The sequence below is a fragment of the Herpailurus yagouaroundi genome, unplaced genomic scaffold (assembly GCF_014898765.1).
Source record: "Herpailurus yagouaroundi ecotype Mexico unplaced genomic scaffold, PumYag 192, whole genome shotgun sequence".
In the NCBI taxonomy this organism is placed as follows: Eukaryota; Metazoa; Chordata; class Mammalia; order Carnivora; family Felidae; genus Herpailurus; species Herpailurus yagouaroundi.
In genome coordinates, this window is record NW_024412423.1 from 15,440,161 (window position 1) to 15,457,402 (window position 17,242).

The 17,242-nt window shown below is 43.1% G+C and overlaps 1 protein-coding gene across 3 annotated transcripts; it reads left to right on the top strand.

Annotated features, from left to right (window-relative positions):
- The first annotated feature begins 7,257 nt into the window (after positions 1 to 7,257).
- On the top strand, positions 7,258 to 16,897 carry CTXN3 (cortexin 3). Of its 3 annotated transcripts, none has more exons than XM_040444375.1 (2): positions 7,258 to 7,613; positions 15,679 to 16,897. In XM_040444375.1, exon 2 carries the CDS (start codon positions 15,781 to 15,783, stop codon positions 16,024 to 16,026), a length of 246 nt encoding a protein of 81 aa, XP_040300309.1. In that variant the 5' UTR covers positions 7,258 to 7,613; positions 15,679 to 15,780; the 3' UTR covers positions 16,027 to 16,897. The 3 variants fall into 3 exon arrangements, with proteins under 3 accessions (XP_040300309.1, XP_040300310.1, XP_040300311.1); XM_040444376.1 differs by lacking the exon at positions 7,258 to 7,613 and adding an exon at positions 10,496 to 11,028; XM_040444377.1 differs by lacking the exon at positions 7,258 to 7,613 and adding an exon at positions 11,171 to 11,640.
- The last annotated feature ends 345 nt before the right edge of the window (positions 16,898 to 17,242 follow it).

The window sequence follows — 17,242 nt, forward strand, 5'->3', positions numbered from 1 at the left end:
ATTCTCATGAGGATGAAAGCAAAAGAAAGTGAGACTTGGTGACAGTCTGTTCTGCCTCAGGGCACTTTAAAGGTGCTGTTCTCCAGCATTTCAAGGGAAGAGTTGCCTTTTTCACAAGCTCTTTTGAGAATGTTTCCTGAATTAATATTCAATCTCTATTAATTACCCATGCAACATTTTCAGCTTGGCATTAGTAATATGCACTGAACTTATTGATGGCTATGTGGTCGCATTTGTTCTATATATATATATATATATATATATATATATATATATATATTTCCTAAAAAGTCAAGTTTATAAAAAAACAAGGTTTTTTAATTTTTAAATATGGTGTCTAGTGCTTCAGCCAAGACACCATTCTGAAAAGATTTTATTTTTCAAAATTTGAAAACAAGTACATCTAGCCTTTTTTTAGATTGGCCATGGGAAAATTCACTGAATACATAATAAAAGTGGTATTTTGCTACCACTAATGATGTATAATCTACTTCACAACTTTCTTCACACGTTTCTGAAATTTAATGGGGTATAAATATATACACATAAATTAATGAACAAATAATTGAACACAAGTTAGCTAGCTAGCTAGCTAAATAGCACGTATAAAAATTAGATGATGTCTGAATGATACGGGGAAATCAGAGCCATAGTTTAGCTTTTATTGCATTGCATGTGATTACAAGAAATCACGTTTTAAGGGCACCCAAGATGTTTGAAGAGTGCCTAGAAGGACTAGTTTTACTTATGAGCAGAAAGGACTGTAATCCTGGGTGGGGGAGATTCAGGAGTTCAAAGAAGCCCCCATCCCCAAAGAATTATCCACTCATTTGTTGCTGGACCCTAAAATGCCATTATAAAGAGACTCATTGCCTGGGTTTCAAGCAAGCATTTTATTTCTTTTTTAATGGTTTGCCCATATTACTCTTACAGTTTTTGCAAAGTGAAATGGCACATAGTTAAGCAATATGCACATGGTTAAACAATCAAATTGCTTAGAAAGGCTTACCATGAAAAGTAGCCCTCCCGGGTGCTACCCTCCCCTCTCAGGTCTCATCTCAGACAGAACAAAATTTTAACAGTTGCTCTTTTCAGGTTTTCTGGTTATTTTCTTATTAACAAGTTGACCTCACGCTTTCCTATTTTATCAATGCTGACATTCTCTTTTCCTACTCTGCTGTCCTAAGTGACAGTTTGGCTCAATCTTCACCACTGCCTCTCCTGATAATTACATCAGGGTTCCCGGGCCCACTGGATAGTGTACAACCACAAAAGACAGGGGCGTCACTCGCTTGTCCCCAGACCTTGCACTTCTTCCTGTTTGTAGCCCCGTTTCTCCTTCCTGAGCTTAGCCCCCACTGCTGGAAAGGTGCCCCCCTCCCCCATGTCAGTTCCAGCTGAAGCCCCCTCTGCATGTTTTCTGAGCTCGCTTCACCAGTCAGCCCTCCTTGGTTCATTTCCTGTCCCCGAAATAGAAATAGACCAAACTCCTTTCTGCCTCTAGTTCCACTCTGCTGTCTTCATCACTACCGGCCTTTATTGTGGTCACTGTTCACTACCACTTTATTGCACATAAGATGGGGAGGAAGAAAGAGAAGATGCACGTATTTTGAAAGGAAATTTCAGGCAGAAGTTCTCTAAGCAGGCCACAGTACATGCATATTTCTAGTGATGGGTCCATGGGTTTAATCAAAGAATCTGGGATACCCCCAGAGTTAAGCTTAAGCTCTTCCCTCAAGAAGTTAAAATGCTTAATCTTGTGGTGAACACAGCAAAACGTATACATGGAGCTGTGGAATCACTATGTTACACACCTGAAACTAATGTTACATTGCATGCCGACTATATTTCAATTACAAAAGAATAGTAAAATAAAATGCCTAATTTGGCCAGTCAGGGAGGGAAAAAAAACCAATTCACTTTATCATTTTCCAAGGGTAGACTTCATATTCCCCATCTCATTAGTCATATAGGTTTCTTATTCAAACTACAGATTCTTGGCCTTAATGAGTTAAAAAAATGTGGGTCTATAAAAAGTAAAAAAAGAAAAACGTGGGCCTGGGCTCCTCAAATCTGCATGCTTAACAAGCTCATGAGATAATCTAATATCACATATAATAGAAATACAGATGACAGATAATATTCACACACTTAATATACGTAAATATAAAATAGATATTATTTACAGGCAAAATTATAGATGGTAGGCTGCTTATCAAAGTTTGAAACATAGGATTGGAAAAGAAAGATGTATTCTTAATGCCTGCCTTTTAAAATAATATGCTACATGACCAGAACTTTTGATTGATCTCAATGAAATATTGAAATACTTGTAAAGTTAAGTGATTTTTCAAGCAGCAATTGGTGACATCACCCACTGAGGCAGCTGACATTTGCATCCAGCGACTGTGTATCATAACTTCTGTTTATGGCCATTTCTTTAGCCTCCTTTTCATCGTTTCCACAAGCTGAAATACCAGAAATTGGGATTCGTTTTTCATAAATTTTTTTAACCCGCATTTTTAAATGGCCTCGTATGATTATTTTTCTCCTCTGGGGATTTTCAAATTGATTTTCAGTGGCAAGATTTTTAGTTTCAGAATTTGGTCAGGTATAAAAGTCAGGCTAACAGGTAAGTAATTCTCAGGCCTGTTCTGTTTTATTTTCTAAATCATCTCAATGTTGTAATTTGCGCAGTCCTCCGACTTTCCATGCAGTAGAGGTCCCTTCTAATGTACAGCTGTTGAACAGAAAGAATAATGCCAAAATAAGAGTATAAAAATTTAGAGGGGTGGTTGGTATGAAACTCGAATTGGCACTTTACATGACGTTTTAAAGGCATTAAGTATTTCAAAGTCATTAAGAAACCTGTTATTATTGTACAAGTCATTTAAAAAGAATAAATCTATCCACCAGGCTGTTAACTCCTCAGTATGAATTTCTTTCGAAGAGTGAACAATCCAGACTGACGTTCTCATACTTTCATGCTGTAATTAGAATTAGTATCTGAAAGTTTGCAAATATTGTCTCTAAATAGAACAGGGTTGGACATCAGTGTTTTCAAGATGCATTTCCTTCGTTGATACTTTTTTTTTTTAATGTTTATTTATTTTTGAGAGAGAGAGAGAGAGAGAGAGACAGAGTGTGAGCGGGGGAGGGGCAGAGAGACAGGGAGACACAGAATCTGAGGCAGGCTCCAGGCTCCGAGCTATCAGCACAGAGTCCAACATGGGGGTCGAACCCACGAACTGTGAGATCATGACCTGAACTGAAGTCGGATGCTTGATTGACTGACCACCCAGGCCCGCCCCCCCCCCCTTTTTTTTACTTGTAAGGAGAAAAATGAGTGAACTTGTTCATTTTACAGGGCAGTCTGAAGTCTTCCCATGTATTACATTCTGTCAGTGTTTTGTTTCTTGCAAATACATTTCCACTGAGTTGCAGCATTGATTGTTCCTCGTTTCATTTCAAATACTACTCTGTTCCAGATTCATCAGCTGCTAATTGAGCATTCAACATATCACAGTTGTGATGGGTAGAGATGCATACAAGAAAAGATCAAACCAGGAGGCTGCCAATTTGTGGCTGGACTTTCACCTGCTTGCTTTTAATAATGCTTGAATATAGATCCTAATTTATAGGCTTGGTGTGAATATTATTAAACCTTCCCTCCCGTCCCTTGTGCTTTGAATGTTCACTGACCCATGAAGATAGCTGAGTGGATAAATAAACTTTACTTAGACTTGGCAAATCAGAGGGCTATTAGAAATAGAGCTTATCTTAATTAAAAAAAACCCAACTTTATATGACATGATATATTGATTTACTTTTTTTAAACTAAGAAGAGATAAATATAAACATAAGAAATAAAATGACTTTCACTTTTTTCTTTTTATGAGTTCAAAGTGGTGGAGCCATTAACACGCATCCTAGCCTGCCTGCTTTTCCACCCTTAATTTCATACTGGTTGGTGGTTTCCTGAGTTAGACTTGGCTTTAGCCTCTAAGGGAAGATGAGAGATGAAGGAAGGAGAGGCGCCAAGGGGGCATCAGGGCAGAGGGGTAGACCAGGAGGGAAGAGGGCTGAAATGAGATACCAGCACTGCTGCTCTGCCTCACTCTGCGTGTCCTTTTATTAGAACTTTTCTGAAGAGAGCGAACAGCTATGTTCAGTGTTGCCCCAGGGGGAGCGAAGACGATAAATGCAAGGAATTTTTGTTTGTTTGTCTGAGACAATGAGAAACCACAGACGACCTTGTGAAATCAAGTCCTGTAGAAGAGTGAGGACATAATTCAGCGGTCTGCTGGCTGAGGAGTGAAGAGGGTGTGCGGGAGCAGGAGGCAGTGAAGGTGGGCCGGTCTGTGTGGGAGTGTGGCCACCACTGCTGGATGTGGACCTCCTCCAGCTCCTCACCAGGGAGCCTCTGAGAGTTGTGCAGTGACAACCTTGAATAAACTCACGCACGGACTGACTTCCCTTATTTTTCCTTCTTTCAACACCCAACACAGAACACATCTGACGCTTCATGAATGAACCGAGCGAATGCTTCTGGACTACACGAAAGGAAGATGTACACAAAGGAAGAAACAGATTATTACAAACAACCTAGTGGTGAACATGAAAAGAGAGTCATGTTTCTATGTGGAAGATCAGTTTGAAGATCGAACCAAGAATCCATTCAATTTTGAGAATCAGGCAGTCAGAAAGAAACGCAACAATGGTCATGTTAATAACAACAGCTTTGTGTTGGCATAAAGCTGTGATGGCTCACGGAGCGTTTTTTCTTTGTTTTTTAATAGTCATTGTCTGTTACCTTATGAAAAAGTGCGACATGGAACATTGAGGGAAGAGTTGTAATCTAAAGAATATTCAAGGTGACACTTGAAATTACAATGTAGACAAAGTTCTTAAAATAGATATCTAGGGGTGTCTGGGTGGCTCAGCCGGTGAAGCATCTGACTCTTGGTTTCGGCTCAGGTCATGATCTCACAGTTCATGAGCTGGAACCCCATGTTGGGCTCGGCACTGACAGTGCACCGCGTGCTTGGAATTCTCTCTCTCCCTCTCTCTCTGTCCGTCCCCCACTCACGTACACACTCTCTGTCTCTCAAAAAAATAAATATTTTTAAAAAGTAGATTTCTAATAATATTGACTCATGATGTTACGTGGTTAAAAAGAAAGACTGAATTAACACTGAGAAGTAACCCTGGGATCAGAATATATAAGAGAAGCACAGCTTGAAATCATTCTATTCAATACAAATCCCTATTAGTCTGAGCTTTATACAGCTCTGTGTAGCATTCTAGGTTCCCGGTCTAAAGCTGGAAAGCAGAAATTTGAAGAAGAATTCCGAGAAGAGGTAAAAAGAGTATTAAAGAATCACGAAACAGGACCTACTATGAAACGTTCAAAGAACTCGACTTTTCATGAATCCTTCTTGACTGTTTCAGAAGTCACGACGAGTCACAAAGTGTAGCTGCATGGGGGGAGGGCTCAGTCTTATAATTTCAATTACAATGATCTTATAAAAGAAACAGCCAACCTTCGCTGTGGGACCTTCCCCAAATGTTCTTTGGTGGACCAAGCTCAGCTTCCTTGGGGGAAGAGCGCTCTCACAGAATTGTATGGTGGATAATGACTGACTTTCTGCCGCTAGGATATCATGAAAAGGAAATATGCCATCCCATTTAGACTAAGTAAGCAACGGAGACGTTAGTTTAAACAGAGGTTGTGAGAGCAGGGTATGGAATCTAATTCTCTGGAGAGTGTTAAAAATAGGCCAGGCACTCATCTCTCTGGGATGGTTTCAGCCTGCGGGGGAGCTGAAGGGCAGCCCTGGCCTCTCATGTTCTCTACCACCTCTATGAGTCTGTAGAGGAAAACAATATCTGAGGAGGCCTCATGGGCAGGGTGAGCTCACAGTAACTCAGGCTCATTTCTAACTAGAGCGCTTTCTCAGCCCATGGAATGATAAGTAAGGGTGGGGTCAGAATGTTCCCTGAGCCACACTCTGTGGGCATTACCGAGACAGGTCCCTCCATCTACCAGCGCCGACGGCTGAAAAGCACAGAGGATACCAGTTAGTATTGAATGATAGTGCTTTGTCAGATTTCATTTGTCCCATTGCTCTGTGTGTGTGTGTGTGTGTGTGTGTGTGTGTGTGTGTGTAAAACAGTCAGAAAAACTAAACAGAAGGAGATTCAGTTAAAAATCTTGAAAACATATGTGTAGAGAACCCTCATATTCTGGTGGGCTTAGCTTCTAATGGCAAGCGTTTGATTCTGACATTAGATCATAACATTTGGCAATGACATTTTCTTGGGTCTGAGGTCTATCCAGGATTGTTGTCTGTTGCTAGCAGATGGAAATTTTCTTCTTAGAAAATGAGCTCTGTTCCAGGCCCCTACAGCTACCGGGTAATGGCCGGCTTCTTGCAAGAGCCAAAGAGACAGCAAAGCTGACAGGCACAGTCGGAGTGAGCTTTAAATACCATGCACCCCATCATTTGGTGGGTGGGTGTTGTTGCTAACTGTGTTTCCACTTCAACAAAGAAAGTGGTGAGTTGCCAAAAAACAAGGATGTTCCATCTTAGGGATTGTGTTGAATTCTTTCCAGAGAAGCAATTTTTTTTTTAAAGATGAATTTTATCCTAAAATATTTTCCAAATTTATTTAGGCATTCTATCCAAGGAAAATAATTTAAGTATTGTGCCATGTAACTAGAATCTGTAGAATTAGAATAACTTTCTCTCACCAAAGCTCTATTCATCAGCAGTCTCTGACAGCCTGTGTGGGGTGGGGTATGGGCCAAGGTCACAATTACGCAGGCCGGCCAATGATACACGGGACCTGGAAAACTATAGCCTAGCAAATTTACAAACAGGTGGTAAAAATATGATTTTTTAAATTGTTCTTTCCTTTTTGCCTCCTATCATTACCACTTTTCTGAAAGGTCAGTTTTGCTTTCTTTAGGAAAAACAGCCTTTCCTTCATTTCCCAAATACTATGTTGATGCCCTTCCTTAGAAGTCTTCCTCTTAATTAAGTTGGCCCGAAGGTCATAAACCGTAATCAATATGGAGGCTGGTCGCTGCAAGGTGCTAATTGACATCCCCAAAGAGGAACCGTGTCAACAATCGATACAGAAGAACAGAGTACTGGTAGATTTATGGCTTTGATTTTGAAAAGGTATGGGAATGCCCTGTGATGTTTCCCCCCCCCCCCCCCCGGACTCCTTTTGAATGTTAATGCTTTCTTGAAGATGATTTCAGACACACTGCTAGGATACTGCCTCTACTCACTGAAGCAGAATCCTCTGAAGAGTTGCTGAGGCAGAACTGAAATCATGGCTCGCCACAAAGAAGCAGCCGTATTGGCCGCTAATGATGCCTCACACAGAAAGGCGATGCTCCTTTAACTCGGGGGTTTTAATGGGAAGTTTCTAAGCCTGAAACAACAGCTTTAGATCTGGGGTGTGCCATCAGCTGCTAGCAGCTACCACTGTCTACTGCTTCAACACAGCTTGATCGGGAAGAATGGGAACTAAAGAGGCTTGTAACTACCTGTAACTGTTCCACCAGGAAATGGATCAAGCGTTTGTTCAGCCAGACCCAGGTACTTGACCAACACTGTGTCTTTGATGGGCTAATTAATGCTTTTCTCTAACTTTACGATTCATGCACGAGCAATGATCACATAGATGCTTTTGGATCCAAGTTCTGAATTTAGATCTAGATGTCAGGTAAAGACTAATTAAACAGTTGCCGGGTAAAGTTAATACGAGGGGGGTGAAATGTAATGGTGCCTTTCTTTTTAAAGCATGCTTAAGTTTATGCTACTGATACTGGATAAAAGAGTAGTAAAATAGGCTTTTTTCTTTGCTAAGCTGCAGTAAATTATTCTCGAAAGCTATTTGTCCATTATAGTATTTTTTTTTCCCATTCACCTAAAACGTCCAACCTCCCAAAATGTAACAGGGATGTTTTAATTTGTTCACAAAGAATCACAACTCAACAACTCATAATGATGATGCTGACCATCCCTGACGCCCCTGCGTGGTGAGCCCTGTGCAGCTCCAGCCTTCTGAGGTATCAGCAAGCACCCTTTTGCATTAGGAAACACACAAGGAAAGAGAAAGAAAACTGGGTATGACAGTAAGGTGTATTGTATGAGGTTACAAGTTCCAGTTTGCTACTGGTGCCTTTTGGTACCCCCACGTACTGACTGGGCACTCACGTGGGATTTTTCTCAGCAAGGCTGCAGCCTTGCCCTGCAGTCCCTTCGAAACTCTTCTAGCAGATGTTAGGAGGAAAATGAAGACAGGGGAGAAGTAAAGCTGAGGTTAGGGCTCAGGCTGAAGAGAAAGCTCTTGTGCTGACCCAGAGCTGGTGAGCCAGAACAACAGGGTCCACTCCCAAACCCAAGCAGACATCTGCAGGCTGACTTTGCAGTGACAGTCAGAGGGAACAGACCTCTCATTGCAGCAGTGACGGCTGGCGACAGTTCCAAAACTGCCTGTTGACATTTGTAGCTGACCACATCCACATGTATTTAAAGTCACTGTTTTAGGGCTTTTTAGTAGCCTGGGGTCTGTTTGTTCAGTGCGTAAAATAATATCTGTCCTTAGCCATCCTGTGAATTCTGAAACATCAGTGCTATTGTACTGGATCAAGAAGTCCGTATTCAGAAAAGAAAAATATGGAGGTTGCCATACATTTATGTGAGCCAAAAAAAAAAAAAAAAAAAAAAAGGGAGGGGAGTGTATGTTGGTTCACATACATGAAGTACCTAGAAAGAGCCAGGAAATCTTTACCTGAATTTATTTCTGGGCTGATCACCAAGAGGGCCATGAGTTCTCTGAATTTATGGGAAATATTTTGCATCCCTGTGTGTATATCCTGGAATGCAAATTATTGTTCACTGCGTTCCTACACAGAATTTCCACAAGATTCATAGGTAATAGCTTTTGTTTATGTAGTGATCTGATTACTTAGGTGATGAGGTGGCTTTTGTGGAGGGCTCACAGTTAGTTGTAGGGGGAGATATATAACAGGGCTGATGGGGATGTTTACACATCCAGGGTGGGTGTGTTGGGACAGAGGGTGGAGTGTATCTCCAGACACTCCAGTTATGCAAACAGCAATGCAGCTGAGGTTTTGTTTAGCTCAAAAAAGTAGAGGTGATTCTATTTAGCCTCAGTCTCAGGATATGTACCACCGTTAATCACCCAAAGGCATGCTAACATTTCAACAGTCAGTTTCAGAACTGTAGCAGAATAATGCAGCACTTTGAGGAAGTTTGTCTCTGCTGGTCATTGCAAATTCAATCTTGCCTACCCAGTCAATTCCCTTCCTGTTACAGTCTACAAATTGGTCTCGCTAGTCTGCCAGATAAATATAAATAAGGTACACAGGATGTCTTTGTAGCACAGAGTGTCCTGTCCGTTAAATGTCAACGTAAACTATACAAACCTGGGAGTGTTCTTGTTCCACAGACACGCTGTTTTTTACATCTACTTTTGGAAAACATGTCGAGTCACATAACCAGGTTTCTGGCTTAGAAGTTTTAAAAATGAGGTGCGGTGCTTACGTGGTTTAGAGGTACTTAAAAATACAGACACTATGGCTTGCCTGCACCCTGCATACCATTAGCAGCGGGGGGACGACCGACTTTCTACTCATTCTGACATGCCGGAGAGAAACTTGTGAGTCAGCATCCTTGGGGAGATGCTTCTCCTTTGGTAACTGATTTTTATGATTTGGGCCAGTTTACTTATAATCTCCGCTCCCTGGTGTGCTTGTTTGCATAATAGGATTTAGAGATAAACCTCATTTTGCACAAAAAAACGGCACACAGAGAAAATGCTATGCATCATCACATATTTATTGAACGCCCACTATGAGCCGGGCAGGACTCCACATGACATGCATCCATTGTAGCTATTATCATTGCAGCCCGTTGCAGGAGAGGGGGTATGGGAACGGATCCCCACAAAAGTGAGATGGTGGGATCAAATGCTCCACAGAGCGATGTGTCCAATGCGCTGAACTAATTCTGTGGCTGTCACTTTAAAAATAAGAAAAGAAATATATCATTGCTTTAAGGTCTATTTTTTCCAGATAAAATAATTTTCCTTACTGTTAAATGGTATCATGCGATGCTCATGCAATGAAATGTCCAAATGAGCTGAGCTCGACGGAGGGTCATGTTGACATTTACAGTTTCCAGGTAGGACATCTGGATTCAGGATATTTTAAATGGCAGCTCTTCCCCACCCACAAGGCCAATTAACTAAGAAAGACTTGAGCCCTGAAACAGAAAGGCACGTGCAAATTTCTCTGTTTGATGGGACCCTATCCATCAGCACTGAAACCAAGGAAAGGGTAAAAAGCCAAATACCTGCTTTTCAAATCATGAAATCCAAGACTGATGAAGAGTCACAGTGACCCAGACTACCTGTCTGTATTCTTAGAAATCAGACCGATTGCAAACATGAAGGTCTGACGTCCCAGTCGAGCTGGATGACATGTGATTTTTCACCCCTTCTTTCTATCAGCTGGCACCTCCAAGTTTGAGTTCAGTTCCTTGGATGGTAGGGGCCAGAGATTTGATTGAAACTCTGTTTAAAAAGGCAGTGACCCCGGAGCAGCAAGGGATTCCTCAAGGAGCTTGCTGTTTCCTAAGGAGACAGAGTTGAACACCGCGGAGACTTGCCCTGTGCGAGGTGCTGCCCCAGGACGCAGGTGCGGGGCTCCAGGGGACAGAGCAGGAGGCACCCTGGCCGCTCTGGTGAAGGGAGAGAGACGCAGGCCCCACCAGGGAGGGGGTATTTGGTGTGAACCCTGAGGGAGGGAGCGAAACCCACAGGCGCGAAGAGAGCGAGGAGGAGGGCATCAGGCAGAGAGCATCATGACTAAAAGCTCAGAGGTGGGAAACCTGGAGGAGTTCAAAGAACAGCCTGTGTTAGGTAGAGCTGCAGAGCAAACCAAGTGAGAACGGCCTCCTCAGGTGTCTGCACACTCAGTCACACGTAAGTTTTTGCCTCTTGGTCATTTGACTCCGGACCAAATGCAATTTGAGGTTTGTTGTTCTGGAAACTTATTAGGAAAATAAATTAATGCCTTACAAAACTTCCATTGGCAGAAGATGACCTAAATCTTGCAGTCGAGAAAACAGGGGTATCAGGTCTGTCTGTAAGGGGGTTAATGGGCAGTCAGGGTCCTTGGACATCGGAGCCCAAAGGTTTTCCGAGGGAAGAAGGGTTGGGTTCTGAGCTGAGAGAGATGAATTTGACGCAGTGTGTCAGAAGCATGAGGAAAGGAAGACAGGCCTCTGCAAATTATTATAAGTAAGGCGAGTGGCTATTAGTGCCAATGGTGATGGCTAAGATGAGCTGCTCACTTGGGGCGTCGTAAGTAATGCGGGGGTTTTACACTTTGTGACCATCGCAGAGTCCGGGGGTTTGACTTAAGAAAAGGAATGTGGTATATGATTTTTGAGAAGCGCTTCTTTTAATTAAGCCTTCCTTGGTCCGGTATGAAAATTAGACTTTGCTGTGTCCTGAGTACACGCAAATAGACCTGCAAAGGGGAGACAGGGGTGTGCCGTGGACGGGGATGCCAGCTAGGATTAAAGCACCGCCGTGAGTACCGTGGTCCTTCTTGTACTTAAAACAACCGCCTTTTGTTTTTGTTAGCACTTAGGATGCTTGTGTCAGAATCCTTTCAAATAATTTACTTGCCCAGATTTCTCTATTCACCTCAGAGGAAGATTTCATTATTCAGGTAAAAGCACCCGTGAACATTTTCTAAGGATCGTTTTTTGCCAACAAGGGACATTTCACGCTAAGGTAGACGTTTTAAAAGATCTTGATGTCTCTGAATATTTTTTGTACTGGGGCAGTCAAGTGATTACATTTCTTTCTTTTTCTGCATCTTACTCTGTCCGCTGCTTCCTTTAACTTGGATGTGCTGTTGAGCTTTCCAAATTTGTAAATTATTGATTAGCTGATTGCGGGTTTAAAATCAAGCAGGCTCGTCCAGGGATTTCAATCAGTCCCAGGCAAAGCTTGGGCAAGAGCTGGCTTTTCTTCCTGGATCTATGTATCCCCCATATACCCTGATGAACAATCTCCGGATCTTCTCATCTATACCCATCATCCCCCACCCTCTCCAGGACTTTCCTCCTGGGCCATCTGCCCACAGAACCTCATGTCTGCTGCCCCCAACCCCGATGGCCCCTCACTTCCGGAAAGACCCTTCACTCTCCTTTCAGTCTACCACACTTCCCCTCCTTCAAATAAAAGCAGTTTTCCTAGACAAATTCCTGTTAACGTGTTCATGTGTCATTCTCCTTGGTAAAATATTGCAATTTAATGACAGGCTTTGATGATTTGACCAGATGAAGTTATTTTAATAGGAAGTGGGTTATCACAGCATGGTGGGAGGGGAGAGGCTTGCAGTTTATAAAGGGCTGTGGAGTTTTCGAAATACTTTCATCTCCGTTTTCTCATCAGTTTGGTTTGTCAGCAAGGGGTTGGTGACGAAGGGGTTGGAGGATATATACTTATATTTTGGCAGGCTTGTAAAAAGCATGTGATGAGGCTGTAGAGAGGGTTAACCATATCACAGCATCTGCCTTTAATCAGCAGAGGGTGGTAACACTGCAAATTAAAACTGATTTTTAGATCCTTCTAAGAGTTGACTTCCCTGGGAAGAAGCCAGGCTCCAGACTCATTGACAGGGAGACGGAAAAGGGAAACGTAGCTGATAATGTGAATCAGGATGACTAGGTAACTTGCTGGGGCTTCTTGGAATGATTACCCATCACTGCAGCCCCCAAGTGAATGGTGGACCAGCTCGAAAATCTGAGTTCTGGAGGAAGCCTAGGAAGTATGAGCTGGGAGAAAAGAAGTTGGCATTTTGCCTTGTGTGAAGGACAAGGCTGGGGAAGACAGCTCCCGGGCATCAAGCGGACACCGGAGGTGAGAAGGGAAAGGCTGACCAAGGTATTGCTATATTAGCCCCCCCCCCCCAGCTTGTGTCAAGGGAGCCGTCACAGGCTCAAATGGTTCTATGTCTAGTTGTTCACCAGGTTCAATGAACTTCACAGATCCAGAAATCTTTATGTTGTGTGTATACACAGTTAATGGCCTTCACTTCTCCTGTATCTCCTTTCTGGCTTACATAATGTTTCCGTAAAGAACTTCCAGAAAAGTCATACCTACCTCAGCCGTGTTAAGAACAGACAAAGAAAACGGCTCTGGCCTCATTCGGGCTGGAGGGAAAATGGACATAGAGTGGGATTCCAGGAAGTCAGTGGAGAGGGCAGGGTCAAAGCGAGGGGGTCCTCCATAGGACACAGAGAGACCAGAGGGACCATGGCAGGGATGGCTTAGGCGCTTCTCCCTCTATCAGCATGTGACTTCCTTTTGACCCAGGCCTTGGTAATTTATTTTTAATGTTTAATTTGTATTTGTTAGAGAGCACAACCAGGGGAGGGGCAGAGGAAAAGAGAGAGAGGATTTTAAGCAGGCTCCACACCCAGCACGGAGCCTGTGGTGGGGCTCAGTTCCACGACCCTGGGATCATGAGCTGAGCCGAAATCAAGAGTCGGACCCTCAACCGACAGAGCCACCCAGGTGCTCCCCCCTTGGTGGATTTTACACTTGGTATGAATAAGTCTAGTTTGGATATTTCCTGGGAGTGCAGATGGCCCATTACTGGAAACACTAAGGATGCTGCAGAGGAGGTTCTGGCCACCCTTTCCTGCCCCCTCCCCTCACCCAATTATCTGCTGAGAATTAACACCCGACGTCGGGAGGGTGCCTAAAAACAAGCGCACCAAACCGAACCCGATCCATCAACATCCTCTATATCCCCACGGAGCTTATTTTTAAGAAATATAGTCAAATTTTATCATAATCTTACTTCAAAATAAAAATGAATGACAAACAAATCTACCGCAACGACTCCAGCCTGAAAAATATCTAGTCATAGAGCTGCAAAATTTTTTTTTCCTCCTAACTGGTAAGTCCTTCCTCCCAGACACTGGTTGTAAATCTCTTTATAAACTGTGCCTTAAACCGTGATTTTATAAACTTCGAAGTGTCATCATACAGGCAAACTGTTATTATGATTACTAATGCAACAATTATAACTATAGAAATATTGTATTAGAGCTTTAGGCCATCATTTTTATTTTCATTTGGTTGCTTCTTCTAATTGAATATCATTTATTTTGATTCCATGCTAATTCCTATAGCTGACTACTGTGCCGTGTAATTTTTCTTATAACTGACTCATACATAGATTTAGCTCAAAATATCCGAAGTTTTTATGGCCGTTGTGGATCCTCCAACTTGCCTTTATTTTTTTAATTTTCAAACAATGTTTAATGTTCACTTACTTTTGAGAGAGAGACAGAGAGAGCATGAGCGGGGGAAGGGGCAGAGAGAGAGGGAGACACGGAATCTGAAGCAGACTCCAGGCTCGGGCTGTCAGCACAGAGCCCGATGCGGGACTCAAACCCATCAACCGTGGGATCATGACCTGAGCCGAAGCCAGATGCTTAACCGACTGAGCCACCCAGGCATGCCCTCCTACTTGCCTTTAAAGACAAACAGTAATATTCATATATCTTAATTTATCCACCGGTAAAATGGAAATAGCGATAACTTATCTTTTCCCTTGTCTTCCTCCTTTTCAAGTGGTCTTACACAGTAGGAAGCTACTGTAAATCTTTTTTTAAAAAATACAGCCGATCGATCCCTTTTCCCTAGCTCAGTTCTCGAGGTGCTTCTCAGGGTCAAGTATTGAACCTGGTCTATGTTTTCTGAAGAAAAAAGACAAGCAGCGGGAGCTTGATAGTCTGGGAGTCTGAGACGCCTCCTCTCTCCCTTGACCGAGGCAACAGAAAGGAAAGAAGCAACCTGGCTCCCATAGGCAGTTCTTAAGTGAAGCGACTCTTGGTTTTGTTTGTCTTTCTTCTTTGTATACTTTCTGAAGTGTTTTCACAGACATTCATCCTCATTATAGCACCATGAGATACACAGGCATTTCTGATTCCGTTTTTACAGCCTCGTGACTATAAGGTCCCACACTCATTTAGTAGTAGAATGGAGGCCAGAGGCTGGAGCCCAGAACTCGATACTCCCCGGGAGTTTCTGTATTAAGCACCTTTTCCAGCCTCAGTTTCCTCCCACAGAGGCTCTAGAGGTCTTGGCTTTCACGGAGCTTGTAGTAGAGTGGCTAACCTATGTTGTGTCTAGCTAGAGTCTTGGCACATAGCTGGTGTTCCATCAATGGTATCATTATAAGAATGATGTGAAAGTCATATTATTGGAGGGAGTCTGGGAGAGATTTGGCAGGGGACACTGGCTTTGGATGTCAAGTTGGCAGCACACCCCGAGGTCGACATTACCTTGCGCGTTTCTCATCTTCTGTACTCTGGTTGTCTTCCCCGCCCATCCCTCCTGGCTCCAGGTGGCTGCTCTGAGGACAATCTGGTAATTTCATGCAAGAGTAAAATATTCTTTCCCGTAATTACACAGAATTTAGCATCTTGGGTGAAAAAGTTTAGAGATTCCTTCTTCTCTCTGCAAAACATGACTGTGAGCGCAGAAATAAAGTTGCTCGTTGGTAGTTTATTCCCTCTCCTTTCCCTTTCTTTCTTCTTGCAGATAAATCAGCCTGTCCAAGGTGCAGTAGCCACCATGACCTCAGTAGACTGATGATGGAAGAAAAGGAAACTGGGAGATCCTGTGCTCTAGCTTCCCTGGACGATGGATGGAGGACAGCCCGTCCCTTCCCCCCTAGTGCCCCTTGAGAACGCATCATCAGATTCTAGCATGTCTCTGGAACAGAAGACCACATTTGTTTTTGTGATTTTGTTGTTCATTTTCTTGGGCATCCTCATTGTCAGGTGCTTCCGGATTCTTCTGGACCCGTATCGGAGCATGCCAACCTCGACTTGGGCTGATGGACTCGAAGGGCTGGAGAAGGGGCAGTTTGACCATGCCCTTGCTTAGCAGAGGGGGTGCTCCAGAGGAGGTGAAGTGCATCATGATTTGGCAAGCATTTCTCTTTAGCCAATATTCTGAACACACCCAGTTTCAACAACACCCGGTCGTAGGTCCACAATCCCTCCTTTATTAACCATGCAGTTGGGTTACAAAACATTTGAGGATATGGGGGATGAAGGTCTCTAACACTCGCCAAAAATAGGAAGGTTTGAATTTCTTTGTTTAATCAACGAATGAGTACTTCTGAATACGTGTGATGGTGAAAGCAAGAGCACCAGCGCTGACATAAACTTTGCCATAAAATGAAGCACTCTCCCCCCTCAACCAGAGAATAAAGAACATAATGGCTCTGAAATGAATCTGGTCACGGGGCCACAAAGAGACTTCTTTGCTCTGAAGGTGTCTCTCAGTTTGCTTTACCATCGTGGGAATCGGGTCCCTGGCAGAGAGTAAGGAAGACTGTGCTGAGTGGACCGAAGGAGGTCCCCATTCTCTCCTTCAAAGCAGGCAGCTTTGGGGAGCAAACAGCGCAAACAGTTCAGCGCAAACAGTTCCATCCTAGAAAAGATGAGCGAGGATGAGCTCATTTTATTTCTCAAATACAACTGAAATCAAACTTGCGGAGGTTTGAAAACGCTTCACCAAGCCAAGTACACTCTAGGTATCTGTATTAATAACCTGTGCGGAGGGGTCGGTACATAATGCGAATTTACTTTTTTCACCCACATGACTGAAATTCTGGGTTGCAAAGGCAGCTACGAGTCGTGTTTGCAAGCAAAACGTTAGTTGTCTAGAAGAGAAGACTTTCACGGTCTTAAGAGGAATGTGTGTTTATGACTGAATAGGGAAGCCAAATAAAACTTTGCAAGAAACGGTAGCATCTCCTCTCCTATGTCACCGAGACGAATGCACTGGTGGCCACGTGTGAGACGGAATGCGGAGGACAGATAGTGTCCCGAGAGACAGAAAAAGCTGCAAGGTCATCGAGTTCAACCCTCTCGCATTTGAGAAAGGGCTCCCACAGATCGTCCTGCCTGCGTACAACCTGTACGAAGCACTATTTAAGACCCCAAAAAAGAGAGATGAGAAAACCTCTTATTCCAACTTCTATTGTAGGAAAACCTTGTACCTAAATCAAACTCCTGAAGCTGTATTTATAATCTAGGTCTTCTAATTTTCTCCTCAGCTAGCCATCCAATTTTTTTTTTTTTATTAAAAAAAG

Coding starts and splice junctions, on each gene's coding strand:
- CTXN3 (XM_040444375.1), top strand. CDS start 15,781: ATGGATGGAGGACAGCCCGTCCCTTCCCCCCTAGTGCCCCTTGAGAAC.